Raw genomic sequence first — 17,623 nt, forward strand, 5'->3', positions numbered from 1 at the left:
TGAAGCGATAAACTTTTTTTCATTATCATTCCAGTTCATCTTATATAAATAAGAAATTAATCTTATGCACTCAAAATTTATCCTGGGTTAGTTATCAATTTCTCAGGCGAAACGACATAACATGGAATTTCATCCAATCTTTCATGACACAAGATCAGGGCATAGCAATTAAAGCTTCAAATCGTTTCATGGCACTTTTTGTCTTGCTGTCTAGCAACAACCTGTTTCGCATTTGCATCGATTGACCAATCAGAGCGCTGCTTTCCCTATGATATATCGCTTACTCCTTCAAAACCGTCGACTATGGCAGGGAAATCCGGTATGCTGGAGATTTTTTGCATGCAAAATAGGACACTGCTAGCTATTAATCAACATTTCAATGATATACTATTGAAAATACATGGCTATGACATTCAAATCAATACGTAGTAATATTTCCAATCAAATGGTGATATTAATAATTGATACAAAAAATTGACTGAGCTGTAATTGTTCAAAACCTGACCACATTTCTACATGTATTTTTCTTGAGTTTCTAGTTTGCACCCCTATATAAAACAAAAATGTGTTCCACATTAAAATCAAAATCCAGGAATTATATCACAGAAGAAAAATCAAAACATTGTAAAACACATTTCACTTCACACAATATTATAAGAGATTTCTTGAGAATAGACCTTAATCTTTATCAACCGAAAACGACTTCGTAAACTTCATCATTTTTTTACGGGGAAGGTGTGGCGGAATTACAGAACCACCACGTTTTCCACGTTAATCCCTCAGAACAATTTCAATATTACGTTTCATTTCGACACACAACGACGTAACTACATTGTAAACATTTTCTTGAGAATACATTGTATGGAAACCAGCCATACATCGTAGCACATTTAGTCTTATGAGTTCGCATTCACATCGCATCCAAGTCAGTCGATATAACAAAACCGCTTACGTTCGGGACGGAAGAATCCAAGTACAGTATTGTGTAGTGAACAATAGAACGACCTCGAAATGAGTGAACCAAACGAACAAAAGCTATCGCCGACACGAAAGAATACAATTGTTGTTGACTTCATGCAGTGCAAAATTCGACAATCGATACGAGAACTTGAAGGTTTGCTTAAGGAACAGATGCATCTTGACATTAAACGTGTGCATTTACTTCAATGCAATAAGACGAATGATGTTGTTTACATCCAGTTTTATAAAGAGTTGGATGCAATTCAATTCGCAAAAGACAATAACAATGTGCACTATGTGGAGCATGAAAATATCAAGTACAACATTCCAGTATATATCGAAGATAGTGCTATAGAATTGCGTGTGCATGATCTTCCCTCAAGCGTCAACGATTCTTATATTCGCAAAACTATGTCCCAATACGAAGAGATTCTCTCTATCGAAAAAGAAAGTGGAAGAATTTTTTCCCCAGTATTCTAAATGGCGTACGTTTGTTACGTATACATTTGAAAAGAGGCCTATACCTTCTTATGTCACCCCGAAGTAATACCTAGCGGTGGTGCCAGGGGGAGGTAAAAGGTGTTTCAGTGGGTAGTTCCAATCAACAGTTGGGTAGTCCTGTGGAGAGTCCCACACTCCGTTCGTGAATGCATTTCACCTTGTAAAAAAAATACCTTATGTGATTTTCGGTCAAGATACAAGAATTCCATGCAAATCACTTGTTACCTATGACAATCAGATGGCCACATGTCAATATTGTCAAAAAGCTGTTCACTACGGTAAGCCATGTGATAAACTGGACAAGGAGACAACTACACCAAAGGACAACGGTGCTTCCTTCTCACCAACCCCAAGCAATCCCAGTACACCTGTGACAGTCACCAACAACAGTGAAGCATCCCCTTCAACGAAACCATCAGTATCCTCTATAGAACAAAGTACACCGGCTGCAGTTAACAACTTACCCTCCAACCAACCAGCAATTGCAACCAATATACAACAAGGTGAATCTGCAGCAACTCTCAACGAGCCCAAGACTACGATCAATAAAGACAACGAAAATAAAACGGAAATCACACACAACACCGACGATGAAGCAATGGATGATGAGATAAGCCGCGGACGAAGTGACCCCCGATCCTCGTTGGATGGAAATGGAAACTCATCTCCCCATAGAAAAAGGGTTACAACGAAATCCAATAGCAAAAAATAAATTTTAAGTAACAAAAATGTAAGCCAATCGGCCACGTAAAGCTTTTACGCAAAAAGGCCAGAATAAAAAATTTTATTACAAAAAAAAAGAACTAATAATATTTTATGAGTTGGACCGATATCACCGAAATTATGCTCGGTACCAAAAACGGTCCTCCTATCTTTTTTTTGATTTAAATTTGTCTTCGATTAAAATAAAATTATCGCACAGACTATTACTATACAACTACTCTCATTAATCTAACATAAATATTTTAATTTTAAATGCGTCTTTGTTCATTGTAAAATCAAATAAATGATAAACACTATTGGAACGATGACAACAAACGTCCATAGGATTATTTTGACCGTACTGTGTGCGATGGACTGATCGTCAAAGAAAGTCTGTTCCCCGCAATGATCTTCCCGGAATATTAAAATGCAATCTCTCCCAAAGCGCTGGGCAGTCGATGTTATTTGAAAGCAAGTCGAAGACAAACAGTCGCTGAAGAAAAATTCGTCTGTTTTGTCGTGAATACGACTTACTTTACTATGGGGCGCCTTTTCAAAATGTACCTTCTGAGAGAGTGATAAGTTTTTAATCGTGAATATCTCTTGTTGTATCTAACGAATCAACATAATTCTTGCTACATGCCATCAGAAAAATGATCACAATTTTATGATAAAATTTTCGGTTGTGTACATAATCTCAAATAATTCAAAATTAAACTTTTCTGAAATGTTTTGTATAAACGAGTATCAAAGAGGTTTGCCTTGCTCGTATTTTTAAAGCTCATAGCTCAGTGATCTGTGAAAGGATTTATATAATCTAACTACCAATAGAATCGAAATTTTTCAACTTAAACGTGTATAGCAAAAGCATTGAAGTATTGCAATAGTACACTATTGAAAAACCTGTCTCATTTGACCCATGTCAACACCAGCCAATCAGAACGCGTTCTGAGGAAGAGGACAAAATATCTGCTGCTGTATTAGGTCCTTCTGAAAAGCAGAAATGAATCCCGTACAACTTCCCGATAGTTTCTTTCAATGAAATGCAAATCCGAAATAAGATTTGTATGCGGCTATTTTTATAGCTCTGTATGCGGCTATTTTTATAGCCGTTAGGACCGCCCATTAGCGAAAAAGCTACAAACGAAATCACGTAAAAAGAAACCTCTTAACAAAAATTGGATCAGTTTGGATTCTATCGCCACTGCGAGCAGATGTATTGTGTGTCGTTTGCAAAGCTAGTTTCGCTTCCGACAAGAGCGATTACATCACAGCTGCCAGTCGTTTGCATTGGTTAAAAAAAAACGAAAAGAGGACAACGGTGGAGAGCATCACACAAAATCAGCCGTTTTAATGGCTCTAAAAGTTTTCTAAAGAACTATTGGGATTTCTTCTTCGCAAATCGAAGGTAAATATCCTCAGTTTAGTGCAAATCTAGAATAGTTTGATTAGTTTTGTGCACTTTTTTCTGTGTGAAATTCACAGTAACCGAGATCAAGTGAAGCCTTCTTTGTTTTTGCGAAAAACGTGAAAAAGGGGAATGCTTGCATAATTCATACAATTGATCAACTAATTGATATCCGGAAGTCTTAAGGAACATGTCAGTTGTTTTCGTATTCACGACATCCAGTTATGTCTCTGATATTACCCACCTGCCTTTTTTAGTGTAGGAATATTAATCAGAGCGCAGCGATTTTCGTAGCTAGATAATTGAAGATTGTTTTGCCATGGAAGTCATTGTAGTGCAAATCGAATGAAACATTTTTGAACTCGTTCGATTCGATCGATGTGGACGTTGTGGTAAAATAAAACTAAAATGCGGAAAAATAATTCGACATTCTGAAGTCAAAAGCAAACGCACCTTTTTATTTATACACGAAAGAACCTGCCACAATACCCGCACAAACATTTTGCGTACTTGACGAACTGAATTGAATGGTATATGACACTCGGCCCTCCGGGCCTCGGTTCAAAAGTCAGTTTTCACAGTGATTGCATAACCTTTCTATATGAGAAAGGCAAAAATCAAATGACACCAAATATCTTCAATTTATAACGCAAAATATTCGTATTTTTGAGACACCTTTTGGGGAGTGCCAAACATATTTGGTAAATTGTTGTATCTGAATCATATAGTAATGTAGGGTAACAGTGGTATTTTGGCCACTTCATATATTTCGGCCCACATAACAAACTTTATGGATTTAATCGACGTTAAGTAATTCATGTTGCATCAAATTGTAGCTAATCACATTACATTACCTATTGCGTAAGAGTTTTTCAAAGATATTACAACATTTGGTGGATATTTTTACAAAGTGGGCAAAATAAAATTAATCCTAGGGCGGTCCAAAATACCTCTGTTACCCTATAAGCCATAAATTGAAAATAAGAGGATAGGGAAGACCGGGGCTGGTTGGCTGAGTTTTGTTTTCGAAATGTCTGTACTTATTCTGGTTAGACTATTTGATAAACGGTGTGCGTTGTCTTAAAGATTGTTTCTTAACTTTTTGGTTCGATAAACTGTTTGAATCCAACATCTCATAATGAAACACGAAAACAAAATGGTTTTTTTAGTTGAGCGCCATTGTTATAAATTACGTCACCACATGTGCAAACAAGTGCAATAGAGGCATGCAATAATTGTGCAGACTAACCGCATTTAGATGCAGCGATATGCGTGGATACTCGCGCGCTGCTGCATTACTCGTTCTTCGAAAAGAGGAAACGTCCTCCAGCGTCGCGCCGGGCTTAGTATGCTCAAATTTAGTGATCGTTCTTGGCGGGATAGTGCCGTTCTCCGGTCGCTGCTGAGTTTCTTGCACTGCGTGTCGCCTTCGACTGCTTCAGATCTCCTTGGTTTGTACCGACTGGTTCATTTCTCCGTCGTTTGATCCACGCACCGTGCAGGCTGGGTGCCCTACCGTCGCTCACAAAAAAAAAACGTTTTCCAACACATTCGCAACAAAAAAACGTACCAGAGTGGACAGTGCCGGCTATTCCAGGATCGCCCAAAAAAAACAGCTTACCCCACGGGTAAATCCGAGCTGGTGGTGTAACCACGGCTCATTTTGCCTCTTTCCACGATGGATTCGGCCGTCGAATTAGCATCAAACGCGTGTATTCCGACACCAGTCTGGTTTGGCTTCGTAACAATCGAGAGGGTGGCTGAAACTTCTGGGTTCTGAGCCACTTTTTCCACTCAAAAAACCGCACCACGAGGTCAGCGAAGCGATCGCCGAACTCCACACGTTCACCTACTCTTTTTTGTCGTGCTCCTTTTCTTTTCTGGAAAGCAGAAACCGTAAAGTCTGTCAAAACCGCTCATACTTAAGTGCGCCCATTTGGCATGGTTTTACCTGTCTACACACTAAATGCAGCCTCCCCTTTCGCACTGAACTAAAGTTTACTCATTAAATTAAATTAAACGTTACAGGATACAACTTTTGAGCATATATGAGAATTTTATCATTATTAAATAAAAATCAGGGGAAAAGTTATTATTAATCAAATGCGGAGAAAAAAGTACAGGTGTGTAATGTCAGAGACATAACTGGATGTCGTTAATACGAATAAAACTGACACTTTTTCTTTATACTTCCGAATATCAATTAGTTGATCGATTGTGTGAATTGTGCAAGCTTTTCCATTTTTCACTACTAGAATTTGAAACGATATACCCAAACTACAGTACAGATTAATTACATCAAACATTCTGACACATAAATATTACAAAATAACCAGTATAGTTCTTTATGATAAAATATTGGTGGTTTTGGAAATAACCTTCTATGAAGGCGTGCGTGAAGGGCCAAATTGTATAATTTTCTAAGATATTAAACACTGATTGGATATAAACGATTTTTAACACTGTTGCGAATTTAGAACTGTGAATTTAGAACTGTGAAACTGATCATATTATCTTAGATTTGCACTGCTAATTTTAATTTTCGATTTACAAAGAAGCAATCTTTATAGTTCTTTAGGTAACATTTAAAGCCATTAGAAAGGCTGATTTTGCATAATGTTCCACATTGTTGTCCATTTCCCGTTGTATTTTGCTCCAATTCAAATGACCTCCAACAGGATGATGTAATCGATCTTCTTCGAAGGAAAACTGTTACTGCGACCTGAGCGTTTGAGGTTTTGGCCTTATAGCACGCAAAAGGTCTGCTTTCATTGCCGACTGCTCCACCTGACGATTGAAGTCTGCTCTCATTATTGACGACTGCTCCACCTGACGACCGAAGTCCGAATGAAAGCATTACCGACTGCTCCACCTGACGATTGAAACCCAAATGAGAGCACGACTGGACTGCTTTCATTGACGACTGCCATTGACATTGACAAAAGGACTGCTTTCATTGACGACTGCTCCACCTGACGACTGAAGTCCAAATGAGAGTTGCGACCTGAGCGTTTGAGGTTTTTAACCACCCAGAAGGTGAACTCTCCGAAGCTGCTGGTCCCACGACGTCTACTTCTGTCCAACGCACAAGAAGAAATGATCGATTTTTGATCACGGTTCCCCTTTTATACGCAGTCAAATGAAGAAATGTGCCTGACTACTTCAAACTCGTCGTCCTTGCGCGAAAAAGCCACTCAAAAGTAGAGTTTTCCGTGTTGTTTTCAAAGTTTGAGAAAACTTAATTTTTGAGTTGTTTGTGGTTATTTCACACTGTTCAAAAATTATCCTAAATTCCTGATCATATTTTTGATGAATTGGTGAAAGAATTATGTTGCTACCGTTAATACAAGTCGAGATATTACCGATTAAGTTCTGCCCATTCTTCCATATGGCTAATTTTGAAAAGGCACCCCATAGTAAAGTAAGTCGTATTCACGACAAAACTCGGCTAACCAACCCAAGGGCCGGGGTAGGTTGACCGAGTTAGATAAAATATTTGAAACACATGAAATGCATTAATTGAATTTTAATGAAAAAAATTTGCGTGCATCATTTTGTATTATTTAGGAACCTAAAAAAACCTTTTTAATCCACCTAGTGGTGTGATGATGCGATTCTCTTATTACTTATATATTCGAAAATATCATTAGGAGATTCTGCCAAGACTTTTTTTCAAATTTAAATAAAAAACCCTCCTTAACCCACCTAGTGGTGTGATAATGCCTTTCTCTTCTTTCATAACCGTCTCATGAAAATATATTTCATACCTTCATTGAATAATTTTTGACACTAATTTTGACACCAATTGATTCAGATTGATTCAAGTAGTTCACAAAAGCATGCTTCGGTGTTTATGTCACACAGTCAGCATCATTTTTTTCAAACTAGTGCTTGACATTTGAGTTGCCTATTTGTATGAGAACAGTGATGCTAATCTAAAAAAAGCCTTCTCAATCCACTTAGTGGAATTTTCATATATCTTGAATCACCATAGGGGGAGTACATGAAATTTTCGAAATCGAAAAAAAAAATTTAATGCCAAAAGGCTTAGAATTGCATGAAACGTCGAGATTTAGTGTCATCTCTAAAAAAAATTTTTTTGACAAAATCGATTTTTTGGGACTTCTACATTTTTCTAAGTCCCACAAAATTGATTTTTTCAAAAAAATTTTTTTTTGAGATAACACTAAATCTCGACGTTTCATGCAATTTTAAGAGTTTCGGCATCAGAAAAATTTTTCGATTTTGAAAATTTCAAGTACTCCCCTATGGTGCTTTTTCAAGATCGAAAATTATCAAACCTTTACCAACGGGCAGCACCCATTACACATGTCCGATTTAGCTCAAATTTTGCATGAAGGCTTTTTTCGAGGTGCTTAAACTTTTGAGCTTTAAAGCTTAACAAAAATAGAGGTGATCCCAAAATTTTGGCACTCTTATATATATAAGAGCGGTAAAAATCAACGTGTTTTGTCGGGTACGTCCCATATATAATCATATCTCCGGAACCAAAAGTCACAGCCATTTGATCTTCGAGCTTGATCAATGGGTCGACAGTAGCTTTCAAACGAGCCCAAGTTTGTTAAAATCGGTTCAGCCATCTTTGAGAAAATTGAGCGCGTTCAAATACAACGCTTTTTGTCGGTTACGTCACGTATACAATCATATCTCCGGAACCAAAAGTCACAGCCATTTGATCTTCGAACTTGATCAATGGCCCGACAGTAGCTTTCAAACGAGCCCAAGTTTGTTAAAATCGGTTCAGCCATCTCTGAGAAAATTGAGCGCGTTCAAATACCACGCTTTTTGTCGGTTACGTCACTTATACAATCATATCTCCGGAACCAAAAGTCACAGCCATTTGATCTTCAAATTTGATCAATGGTCCGACAGTAGCTTTCAAACTAGCCCAAGTTTGTTAAAATCGGTTGAGCCATCTCTGAGAAAATTGAGCGCGTTCAAATACAACGCTTTTTGTCAGTTACGTCACTTATACAATTATATCTCCGGAACCAAAAGTCACAACCATTTGATCTTCGAACTTGATCAATGGTCCGACAGTAGCTTTCAAACGAGCCCAAGTTTGTTAAAATCGGTTCAGCCATCTCTGAAAAAATTGAGCGCGTTCAAATATCTTCGAAAAGTGCACACACACACACAGACATTTTCCGATCTCGTCGAACTGAGTCGAATGGTATATAACACTATGGGTCTCCGAGGCTCCTTTCGAAAGTCGGTTTTTCCAGCAATTCTACTACCTTTCTATAGAGAAAGGCAAAAAGAAACTTTCTTTGGGTATGAACTAACATAACCTTTTCAGTTTGTAAACATTTATGTCAAGTTAATAAGAATTTTTCTTTTTTCGTACCAGCACGTACCGACGCGTACCGGTTTTACATCGTCATTTTGTATAGTGGTTTTAATGTTTCGACACTCATCGTCCTATAATTTCGGAACCGGAAGTCGAATCTGGATGAAATTGCACACTATCTTTTAATATAATGAGAGCTTTAATTTGAATCATGATTTGAGCAAATCGGTTCAACCGTTACTGAGAAATCGGAGTTAGCCGTTTTTGTGTAGTGCTTTCGGAACCGGAAACCAGGGACTAGTAATCCCAGTAAGATAAATTTCTCAGTAAGTTTAATGAAAATTTGCACCTTGTTTCGCCATCACATCTTAAAAAAATACTCATGAAGCAGACATTTTTTCACTTATCGCGGTGTTAAAGCGGAACCGGAAGTGGGATCCAAATGGAATTCATGAACTTTGTATGGGACCATAAGACTTTTCATTTGAATCAAAATTCGTAAAAATTGGTTCAATCATTTCTGAGAAACGTGAGTGACATATTTTTTCTTTTTTTGTGCATATCACCCTGTAATTCCGAAACCGGAAGTCGGATCGGGATAAAATTCAATAGCAGTCTAGGGGACCATAAGACCATTTGAATCTGAGTTTTTGAAAATTGGGTCTGTCTTCTCTGAGAAAATTGAGTTACATTATTTGTCACATACACATGAATACACACAAAGACATTTTGTGATCTCGATGAACTGAATCGAATTATATGACACTCGGCCCTCCTGGCCTCGGTTGTCACAGCGATTGCATAGTCTATCTATATGAGAGAGGCAAAAACTCCACATTTTAAAGTTTTTTTTACTGTTAGGTTTAGTTTTGCCAGCATAAGTGAACTTTTTACAGCTCACACTGCTATCTTTCCTCCACTAGCGTACAGGTTTACGTTTTTTTCCTCATCCAAAGCTGCTTTTATTGGATTGATCAAAATTTGAATAAATCGGCGTTTAAAACGTTGACGCTCCTTCGAATCAGTTCGTGATCTCGACTTGGGAAGAGGTCTGACGTCTCCATAGAGGCCAACAGATTTTCAAATATTGAAATCATCTTTTTAATCAACGACAAATTTTAGATGATTGAAGTCTCTTATTTCTTTATTTTAATCATTTCAGTTTATTTTTATTTCTGATTTCTCATGCATATTTCTCCCTATAATCATCAATATTAGTATAACTGCCAATTTCGTCCAAACTACGATGAACTCTTCCTGAATATAAAATACGGCCAACCTAACCCAATCATTGTTTCGATAACAATCACGTTTTACAAAAAAAAAAAACATAAATAAGGTTACGCTAGAAAAAGTTATACCATTTTGTAAAATTTGAAATACCCTTTTCAGTAGTATCATGTTTTTGGGAATAAAATGTAAATATTTTCGGGCTACACATATTACTTTACATAAATAGAAATTTACACACCAGTGTCGATAGAAAAAAAGCCTGAAATTTCATCGGTACATGGTTGACCTTGTACCCCACGAAAATCACTATAGATGTCTCCACTGTGCAAAATAGCGTGTTCATAAAAGGCACACGGACAACCTCCTCTTCGGCCTACCTGCCCCGGTGTCCTCTACAATACAACACCATTTCTAAAAATCAGCTCGGTTTTGGCTGTTGGAATTCGAAATTCATAAGAATATAAAAACCTGTTTTAATCCACCTAGTGGTGTGATGATGCCTTTCTCATATCAATCATACTATCATAAATAATACTGTGGTATTCTTCAAAATTATTTTCTTCGATTCTTAAAAGAATAACCGAAATCGATAATAAAAACTATCAATTGGAAAAGATTTGAGGTCGATTTACAAAAATTTTTATGGTTTTTCCCCATTTTCAGTGATGGTATACAATTTTTAACCCACTTTACCCTATATTGCTGGATACGGAAGTCTGATCCGCATGAAAATCAGGAATTACGCATGGGACCACAGGACCTTTCATTTGAACCTAAGTTTGTGAAAAATCGGTCGCGCCATCTATGAGAAAAATTAGAAAACATATTTTCTTTTTTTTGCACATTTTACCCCATAACTCCCGAACCGGAATTTTTTATGGGACCACAAGACCTTTCATTTGAATCTAAGTTTGTGAAAATCGGTTCAGCCATCTCCGAGAAAAATTAGTGCCAAAAAACGTTACATACACACATACGCATATACACACACATACACACACAGACATTTTGCGTACTCGACGAACTGGGTCGAATGGTATATGACACTCGGCCCTCCGGGCCTCGGTTCAAAAGTCGGTTTTCACAGTGATTGCATAACCTTTCTATATGAGAAAAGCAAAAAACATTTTACTAGATTCATAATAACTGATCGGATAACTCATAAAGTTTTAGTGTATTGTTGTGAATAGCCACATTCGTATTGTTTATGCAAACTACCATGGATCTGAGTATAAATAGTTTACAAGGAATTACATAGATGTATAAATGATCATTTGACCACAACAAGTATCGCACTCAGCAATATTACATTAGCAGAGTTACATAAAATAGAGTTGTATATGTGCCGTGATATAATGCATATGATTACTTGGTTCCACAACTCTGAAAATTCCGCGTTAAAAGAGATGTTGAACAGCATTGTCGGTACAAGTAGATTTTGAGTGCATTTCTTCCGCCCTAAAGACCAAGATCAGGATCAGCACTTGAAGATGGATTCAGCTTGCAATATACGACGACAGTCGTAATCGTAGAATGAGGACCAATCGCAGGGTTGTTACGGTCGCGCGGATTTCGCGGTTTTCGCGGATTTCGCGATTTTCGCGGATTTGGCGCGGTTTCTGCTAAGATTTTGATGCTATGGCGCGGATTTCGCGCGAATTTCAAAAAACATCATTCCACAAAATTCTTTGCAAATTTTTGAAACTTGTGAGTTTTATGAAACCCTAAACAATTAAAGATGGGCGAACGTTTCAGCAATTGGTCGAGTTGACCGAATTTTCCCTTGATAAAACTAAAATTTACTAGAAGGCGGTTCTAGCCAATGTTTACTTCAGTGGACATAATTTCGATTTTATGCTTTTCGATCTCGAGTGATACAAGTTGCTATTTCAACATTTTGCACTCAAGGATATTGATGTCAGATGGAAGATATCGTCTCAGTGATAATACATTCAATAATGCAAAGAACGTAATAAATGGAATGCGATTCTTCAATAATATAGTAACAAATTTTGTGTATGATAAAAATCGAATTCTTAAAGCAAAAATTACACGACATGCCTACGAAGCGAAGTCTGATAATAAAAGAAACGAAGAAGTTCTGGGATTCCATTCGTGGTGATAAGAAAGTGTTCTAATAGTTTGTTTTTTTGCGTTCTGGAATTTGTCCTGAAATATGGAAGAAATCCTATGTGAATAAGGGTATAGTATCCAACTACCTTGGAATTGTTACTTTGTGCGCTGTATCGAAGCTGTTTGAAATTATAGTTCTGGATTTTATAACACATAGTTGCTCTGACTACATATCAGAGACTCAGCTTGGATCCATGCCAAAGCTTTCAACTTCCCCTGCTGCGGTCGACAAAATCAATCATCACATAACGATCTCCAAGTTAAGTAGACTGGGATTAAATGGATAATTTTTTAATTGGCTTCGATCATATCTAACTGGTAATGAAATGATAGTGAAAAAAGGAGCCTGTACAACCTCACCAAGTGCTGTTACATCTGGAGTTCCTCAAGGAAGTCACCTTGGACCGTTCATAATTTTATTGTATCAACGATCTAAATTTTTCGATCAAGTGTAAGAAACTATCGTTCGCTGATGACTTTCGTATTTCATATTTCTAAATGGTTTAAATGCCACTAAATGCTCCGTCGTCTCTTTGTGTAGCAAAAAGTCTGTATTCAAGTTCGACTACAATATGCCACAAACTGTTCTCGAACGCGCATCGTCTGTTAAGGACCTGGGTGTTCTGGAAACCAAGTTAAATTTTAAAGAGCACATAGAGCTTTCAATTGTTACAATTTGACATTCGACATCGTAGTTTTCCTATTTTTTCGGATTCCCTATGTTAGAACTAATTATGGATATAACGAGCCCATTGCTAGCATGTGCTGCATATTTAACAAATGTTTCAATTCTTTCGACTTTCATTTATTACGTAATGTTATCAAGAAATCGTTTCTCATGTTACTGTCTCATTAGATGTAGTTACTATAGAAGCACTAGATTTAAGCAAATGTATCATTTGGATGATTTTGATCTATTGATGCAAAAGATGAGGAGTTTTTATGCCTACTTGAGAACAAGTTTGACAGAAACTAATTCCAGTGAGCTTTTCCCTGATCCAAATAAAAGAATAAAAGATGATTTCCTCCTCAGACATTCAGAGTAAAATCTTTCAGCAGAAGAAGACGCTATTATAATTGAAACTGATATTAAAAAGAGTGAATCAGATCATCCCGATGTGGTTTACCTAAAAATTCTTCTTACCAAGAAGGAAATGTTTGCCGAGCAAAAAAAAGTCGAAACAAAAAAAAATATCTTCGATGAAATCTGTTTCACTTCTTTTAAAATCACAAGTGTAAGCATTTTTATTTTTACTGTAACATTTTCCGTACATCAGAGAGTATTAATTAAGGATCAAGAATAAACCAAGTTAACTTGTGTATTACGTACAATTTATTCAGTACGTTTGTTATAGATTAATAAATGCAGTGCAACGAGTTTCTTAAAGTAACTTGCAGGATTGAGTTTCAAACAATTTTTTTTAACAATAATTTATTCTCAAATGAATGTTAAACCTGACATTTTGTATGATATTTCAGCTTTGAACAATTTCTCACCAACGTTTGATGGAAAATTGCTTACATTTTATGAATATAGATTTTAATTCCCTTATAAAAAAGTTGGCATCACTGCTTCAAATCATTTGTATTAGATTGCGCTACACAAAATAAGCAAAACTAAATATTTTCTGTTAAAAAAGTAGTTTTCCGGAAAAATAAATAGTTTTACGACAACATGCCATTTCCATTGCCTCTCGCATGTTAAATTAAAGGTTCCTATTTTACGGGTTCACTTGTAGAAGCTACGAAAAAAAATTTTGCAAGAGGAAATCCATATAGGAATGTGTTTGTTGCTAATCAAATGTGTCAGTGGAAGTAAGCTGAAACTGAGATAATTTTTCTCGAGCAGTTTTAAGGAAAACCGAAGAGTTCTAGACTAAGACACTTTTCTTGAATTGCAATTTTAAGTAGAATGAACTGATTGGTTTATTTTTCAACCATATGGAAGATTTATTGATTAAAATCAGTAAAAGAAGCGCCGGAATTTGTTTTTACGCACATATTGTTGACATTACTCATACGCTTGCAAAAAGTCTTGCTCCTTAACTAAGGGCATCGAAAAAGATGAAGAATAAAAATGAAATCGTTTTCGTTGGGTTTTTCGAAGTGACGTGCTGTATGCGGACTTATTTATTGTGTTCATATGACAAACTTATGCAGATTTTTAAATTATATTTAAGTGAATTTTCAAGTACTGCGTAAAGTATCACCTGCATAAAAATAGTTGTCTAACGCTTCGCTCGAATATCGCGCGTTTCAGTTTTCAACTTCGCGCGGATTTCGCGCGTTTTAGTGTTCGACTTCGCGCGGATTTCGCGCGTTTTGATTTTGAAATTTTTCGTAACAACCCTGCAATCGAAAAACGGAGCGGAACGTAACTGGCAGTCATAAGCAGGGCTGGCAATAATCTACTCCGTACTTCATCATCACCGAGTTCAGCTCACCTGCAAATCGGTTTCAGAAGCATCGCTGAGCGAGTTGAGTAACTGGGTAACCATTTGTGTAGAGAAAACATCGTCTCAACATCGTAGTGTCAAGCAATCAGCAGATGAGCGCTGAGTGCACATCAAATATTAGAACCCACTGAGAGACGATTTGTGAGTTGTGATTTGATGTGTTTGTACATAAACACATTGAATCAGATTCTTGTGACACTGTCTCGCTTGTATTCCCCATCCAACAGAGTTGCCATGGGTGGCCAACGTTCGAATCGATGCCATTTCAATCCAATTCTCAAGACATGTTTTCGTATGCTGGAAAACGCATTCGGTTCTAGTAGCCAGTTGTGTTTAGCTCGAGACATGAAATTCAATCGCTACGGAACATCACGCTACGATTCGACTTTTGTTTTCGTACATTAATGCACGTGTTCGTTTTGAGTACCAGCAAAAACAAAACCGAAAAGCTGGGTCGTGTTGGCAGCTCTGTGGTTTAGGCATACACTCCGGTGTAGCTCGGTACGGTGATGCCAAACTCAGTACTCACTTTTTAAAACTAGGAATGAGAGTTAAATGCTATGAAATCAAAACTGAGAACCATCAATACCATCATAATTTGATGTCAGCGGTGCTCTGTATAGGTGAGTGTGTTTGCTTAGATCAGCGATGAGTTTCATCTTTACCATCATTTTACGGATTGCATCGTAAATCATGAGGTGAGCTGATTAATAGAAAAAATCGAATCTTTTGAGCGAGTTTTTGCCACCCTTGGTCATAAGGATATGTTTCTTTGTTAAAATTTGTTTTAAACATCACTACTGAAATAATTACGGAATAAAGGATTCGTTATTCAATGAAATGTCACTTAGACAAATGTGGATTATGATTGACATTTTAAACGCAATATTGTCATTTTTCTTATTTTAGGTATTGTCGAATGTTAGAGGAAGGATCCTTTCGTGGAAGGAGTGCTGATTTCATCATGATGTTCTTGTTTGGAGGAATCGTTATGATCGTATCCTTTATAAAAAACATTGTGTTAAATTTTCTGGTTACCGATTTCACAAAAACTGTTTTAGTTGTCTAAGCGAATTTTGAAGGCCTACATTCCTTAACAAAATAAATAGATATTTGCATTTTTTGTAAATTTATTGTTTTTAGGACAAGCTTTCACTATAATGTTAGTGTACGTGTGGTCTCGAAGAAATCCCTTCGTTAGAATGAACTTTTTCGGGATATTGAATTTCCAGGTTAAGAAATATGGTTCCAAAACGTCCTATGTATGAAAAATTATTCTCTTCATTTTACAGGCTCCTTACTTACCATGGGTTTTGCTAGGATTCTCTGTACTTATTGGTAACACTATATGGGTGGACCTGATGGGTATAGTTGTTGGGCACATATACTACTTCTTGGAAGATGTGTTTCCGGACCAAATCAACAGCTTTCATGTGCTAAGAACACCTCAGTTTTTGTTAGGCTAGAATAGTTATAAAATCGAACACGAGATTAATTTTGTTTATTTTATTACAGGAAAAATATTTTTGATGAACCATTCGAGGATATAGACTATACAGCACTGCCAGAAGATCGACCTGGTGGTTTCAACTGGGGAAGAGAAGAGCAAAATGATGCACAAATTGATGAACGACGAGACAATATATGATTGTAATAACATGTTTACAGTAGTGATGTCAGCTCATTAAAATATTTTTATCTTTTCCGCTTGTGCTATTAATATTTCCTTCATATTAAGTAAAGCTTCGTCCAATGCATCTACTTACAGACATAGACAACATTTACAGACACAAATCTACAAATAACCAGAGGAACATGCCACTTGAGCCAATTTGTTTTTGTGCTGTGAGACTTTGTTTAGGTATCAACATATAAGACCTATAAATAAAAATCTGTTTTCATCCACCTAGTGGTGTGAGGATGATTACTCGCACTCTCACACAAAATGTGTTTTGTCGTTAATACGACTAACTATACTGTAGGGCGCGATTGAGTAGAACTTAATCGTGAATATCTCTTGTTGTATTTAAGGGACCCTGTCAGCTTGGAGCGAAATCAATCTTCAGTTCAGCAACGCCATCGCACGGCATCACATTCAACATATCATGTCAATTGTATGGGTGCGCGGTGCTGCGCACGAATATACGAGATTCGATGCGGACTCGCCTGAGGGCACCATGTTCGCAAAAAAGGATGTTGCCAATGATTTGTTCGGGATATCTTGTTAATATGATGTCTTTGATTTAAGGCAGTAACATAATCTATTCTCCACACCATCGAAAATATGTTCAGCAATTTATGATTAAATTTTTTTACTACAAGAGATATCCAAAAAAACACAAAGTTTAAATTTTCTAAAATGTAAAATGTATGAACGAACATTGAGATGAAATTCAGTGCCAAAATTTCAATATGCTGAATAGGGGTGACTAACTATGGTTAAATTCCAACGCGAAAAGTATACAATGTAACTCCCATTTAACTGCTATGATTCATATCTGCTGTAAACTGTCCTCTCGTTATTAATTTAAATACACGATAGATCATGGTGTTAGCTAGAGATGGGCAATTCGCTCCTGAGCTGTTCCAATGAATCGAATCATAAAAGTGAGCTGACAGCTCACAGCTCTTTTTAAAAGAATCGCAGCTCACCAGCTCACTCATTTGCTACCCAGTTCGCCGCATTGTGAAGCGAGGAATAAGATGCGAGCTGAACTGCCCATACTTGCATATCAGTCCCATATGGAAAATCAACATGTCGAGAAAAAGACGTTTAAAATTTTATTTTAGATTTTTTTTTATTGATTGTGCTACCTAATGCTAAATCATGATATTATTACATGAAATGTCGATAATACACCTCTGCTGTTCCAATATTGCAACAAATGAAATTGTTGAAATTTGCACTAAATGGGACTG

General features: G+C 36.8%; 1 protein-coding gene across 2 annotated transcripts in view; it reads left to right on the top strand.

The window, feature by feature from the left end:
• LOC131440624 (derlin-2) overlaps nucleotides 1-16,536 on the top strand; it is a 40,457-nt gene extending 23,921 nt beyond the window's left edge. Inside the window, exons 3-7 of one of the 2 annotated variants that reach the window (XM_058612067.1) lie at nucleotides 15,614-15,701; nucleotides 15,814-15,936; nucleotides 15,997-16,160; nucleotides 16,220-16,354; nucleotides 16,448-16,536. In XM_058612067.1, coding sequence (XP_058468050.1) covers nucleotides 15,614-15,701; nucleotides 15,814-15,936; nucleotides 15,997-16,160; nucleotides 16,220-16,352 — 508 coding nt within the window. In that variant the 3' untranslated portion in view covers nucleotides 16,353-16,354; nucleotides 16,448-16,536. Of the gene's footprint in view, nucleotides 1-15,613; nucleotides 15,702-15,813; nucleotides 15,937-15,996; nucleotides 16,161-16,219; nucleotides 16,408-16,447 lie in introns of those variants that run through there. The other variant, XM_058612066.1, reaches the window with a different exon arrangement.
• Nucleotides 16,537-17,623: the final 1,087 nt, after the last annotated feature.

The sequence above is a fragment of the Malaya genurostris genome, chromosome 1 (genome assembly GCF_030247185.1).
Source record: "Malaya genurostris strain Urasoe2022 chromosome 1, Malgen_1.1, whole genome shotgun sequence".
NCBI classification, from domain to species: Eukaryota; Metazoa; Arthropoda; class Insecta; order Diptera; family Culicidae; genus Malaya; species Malaya genurostris.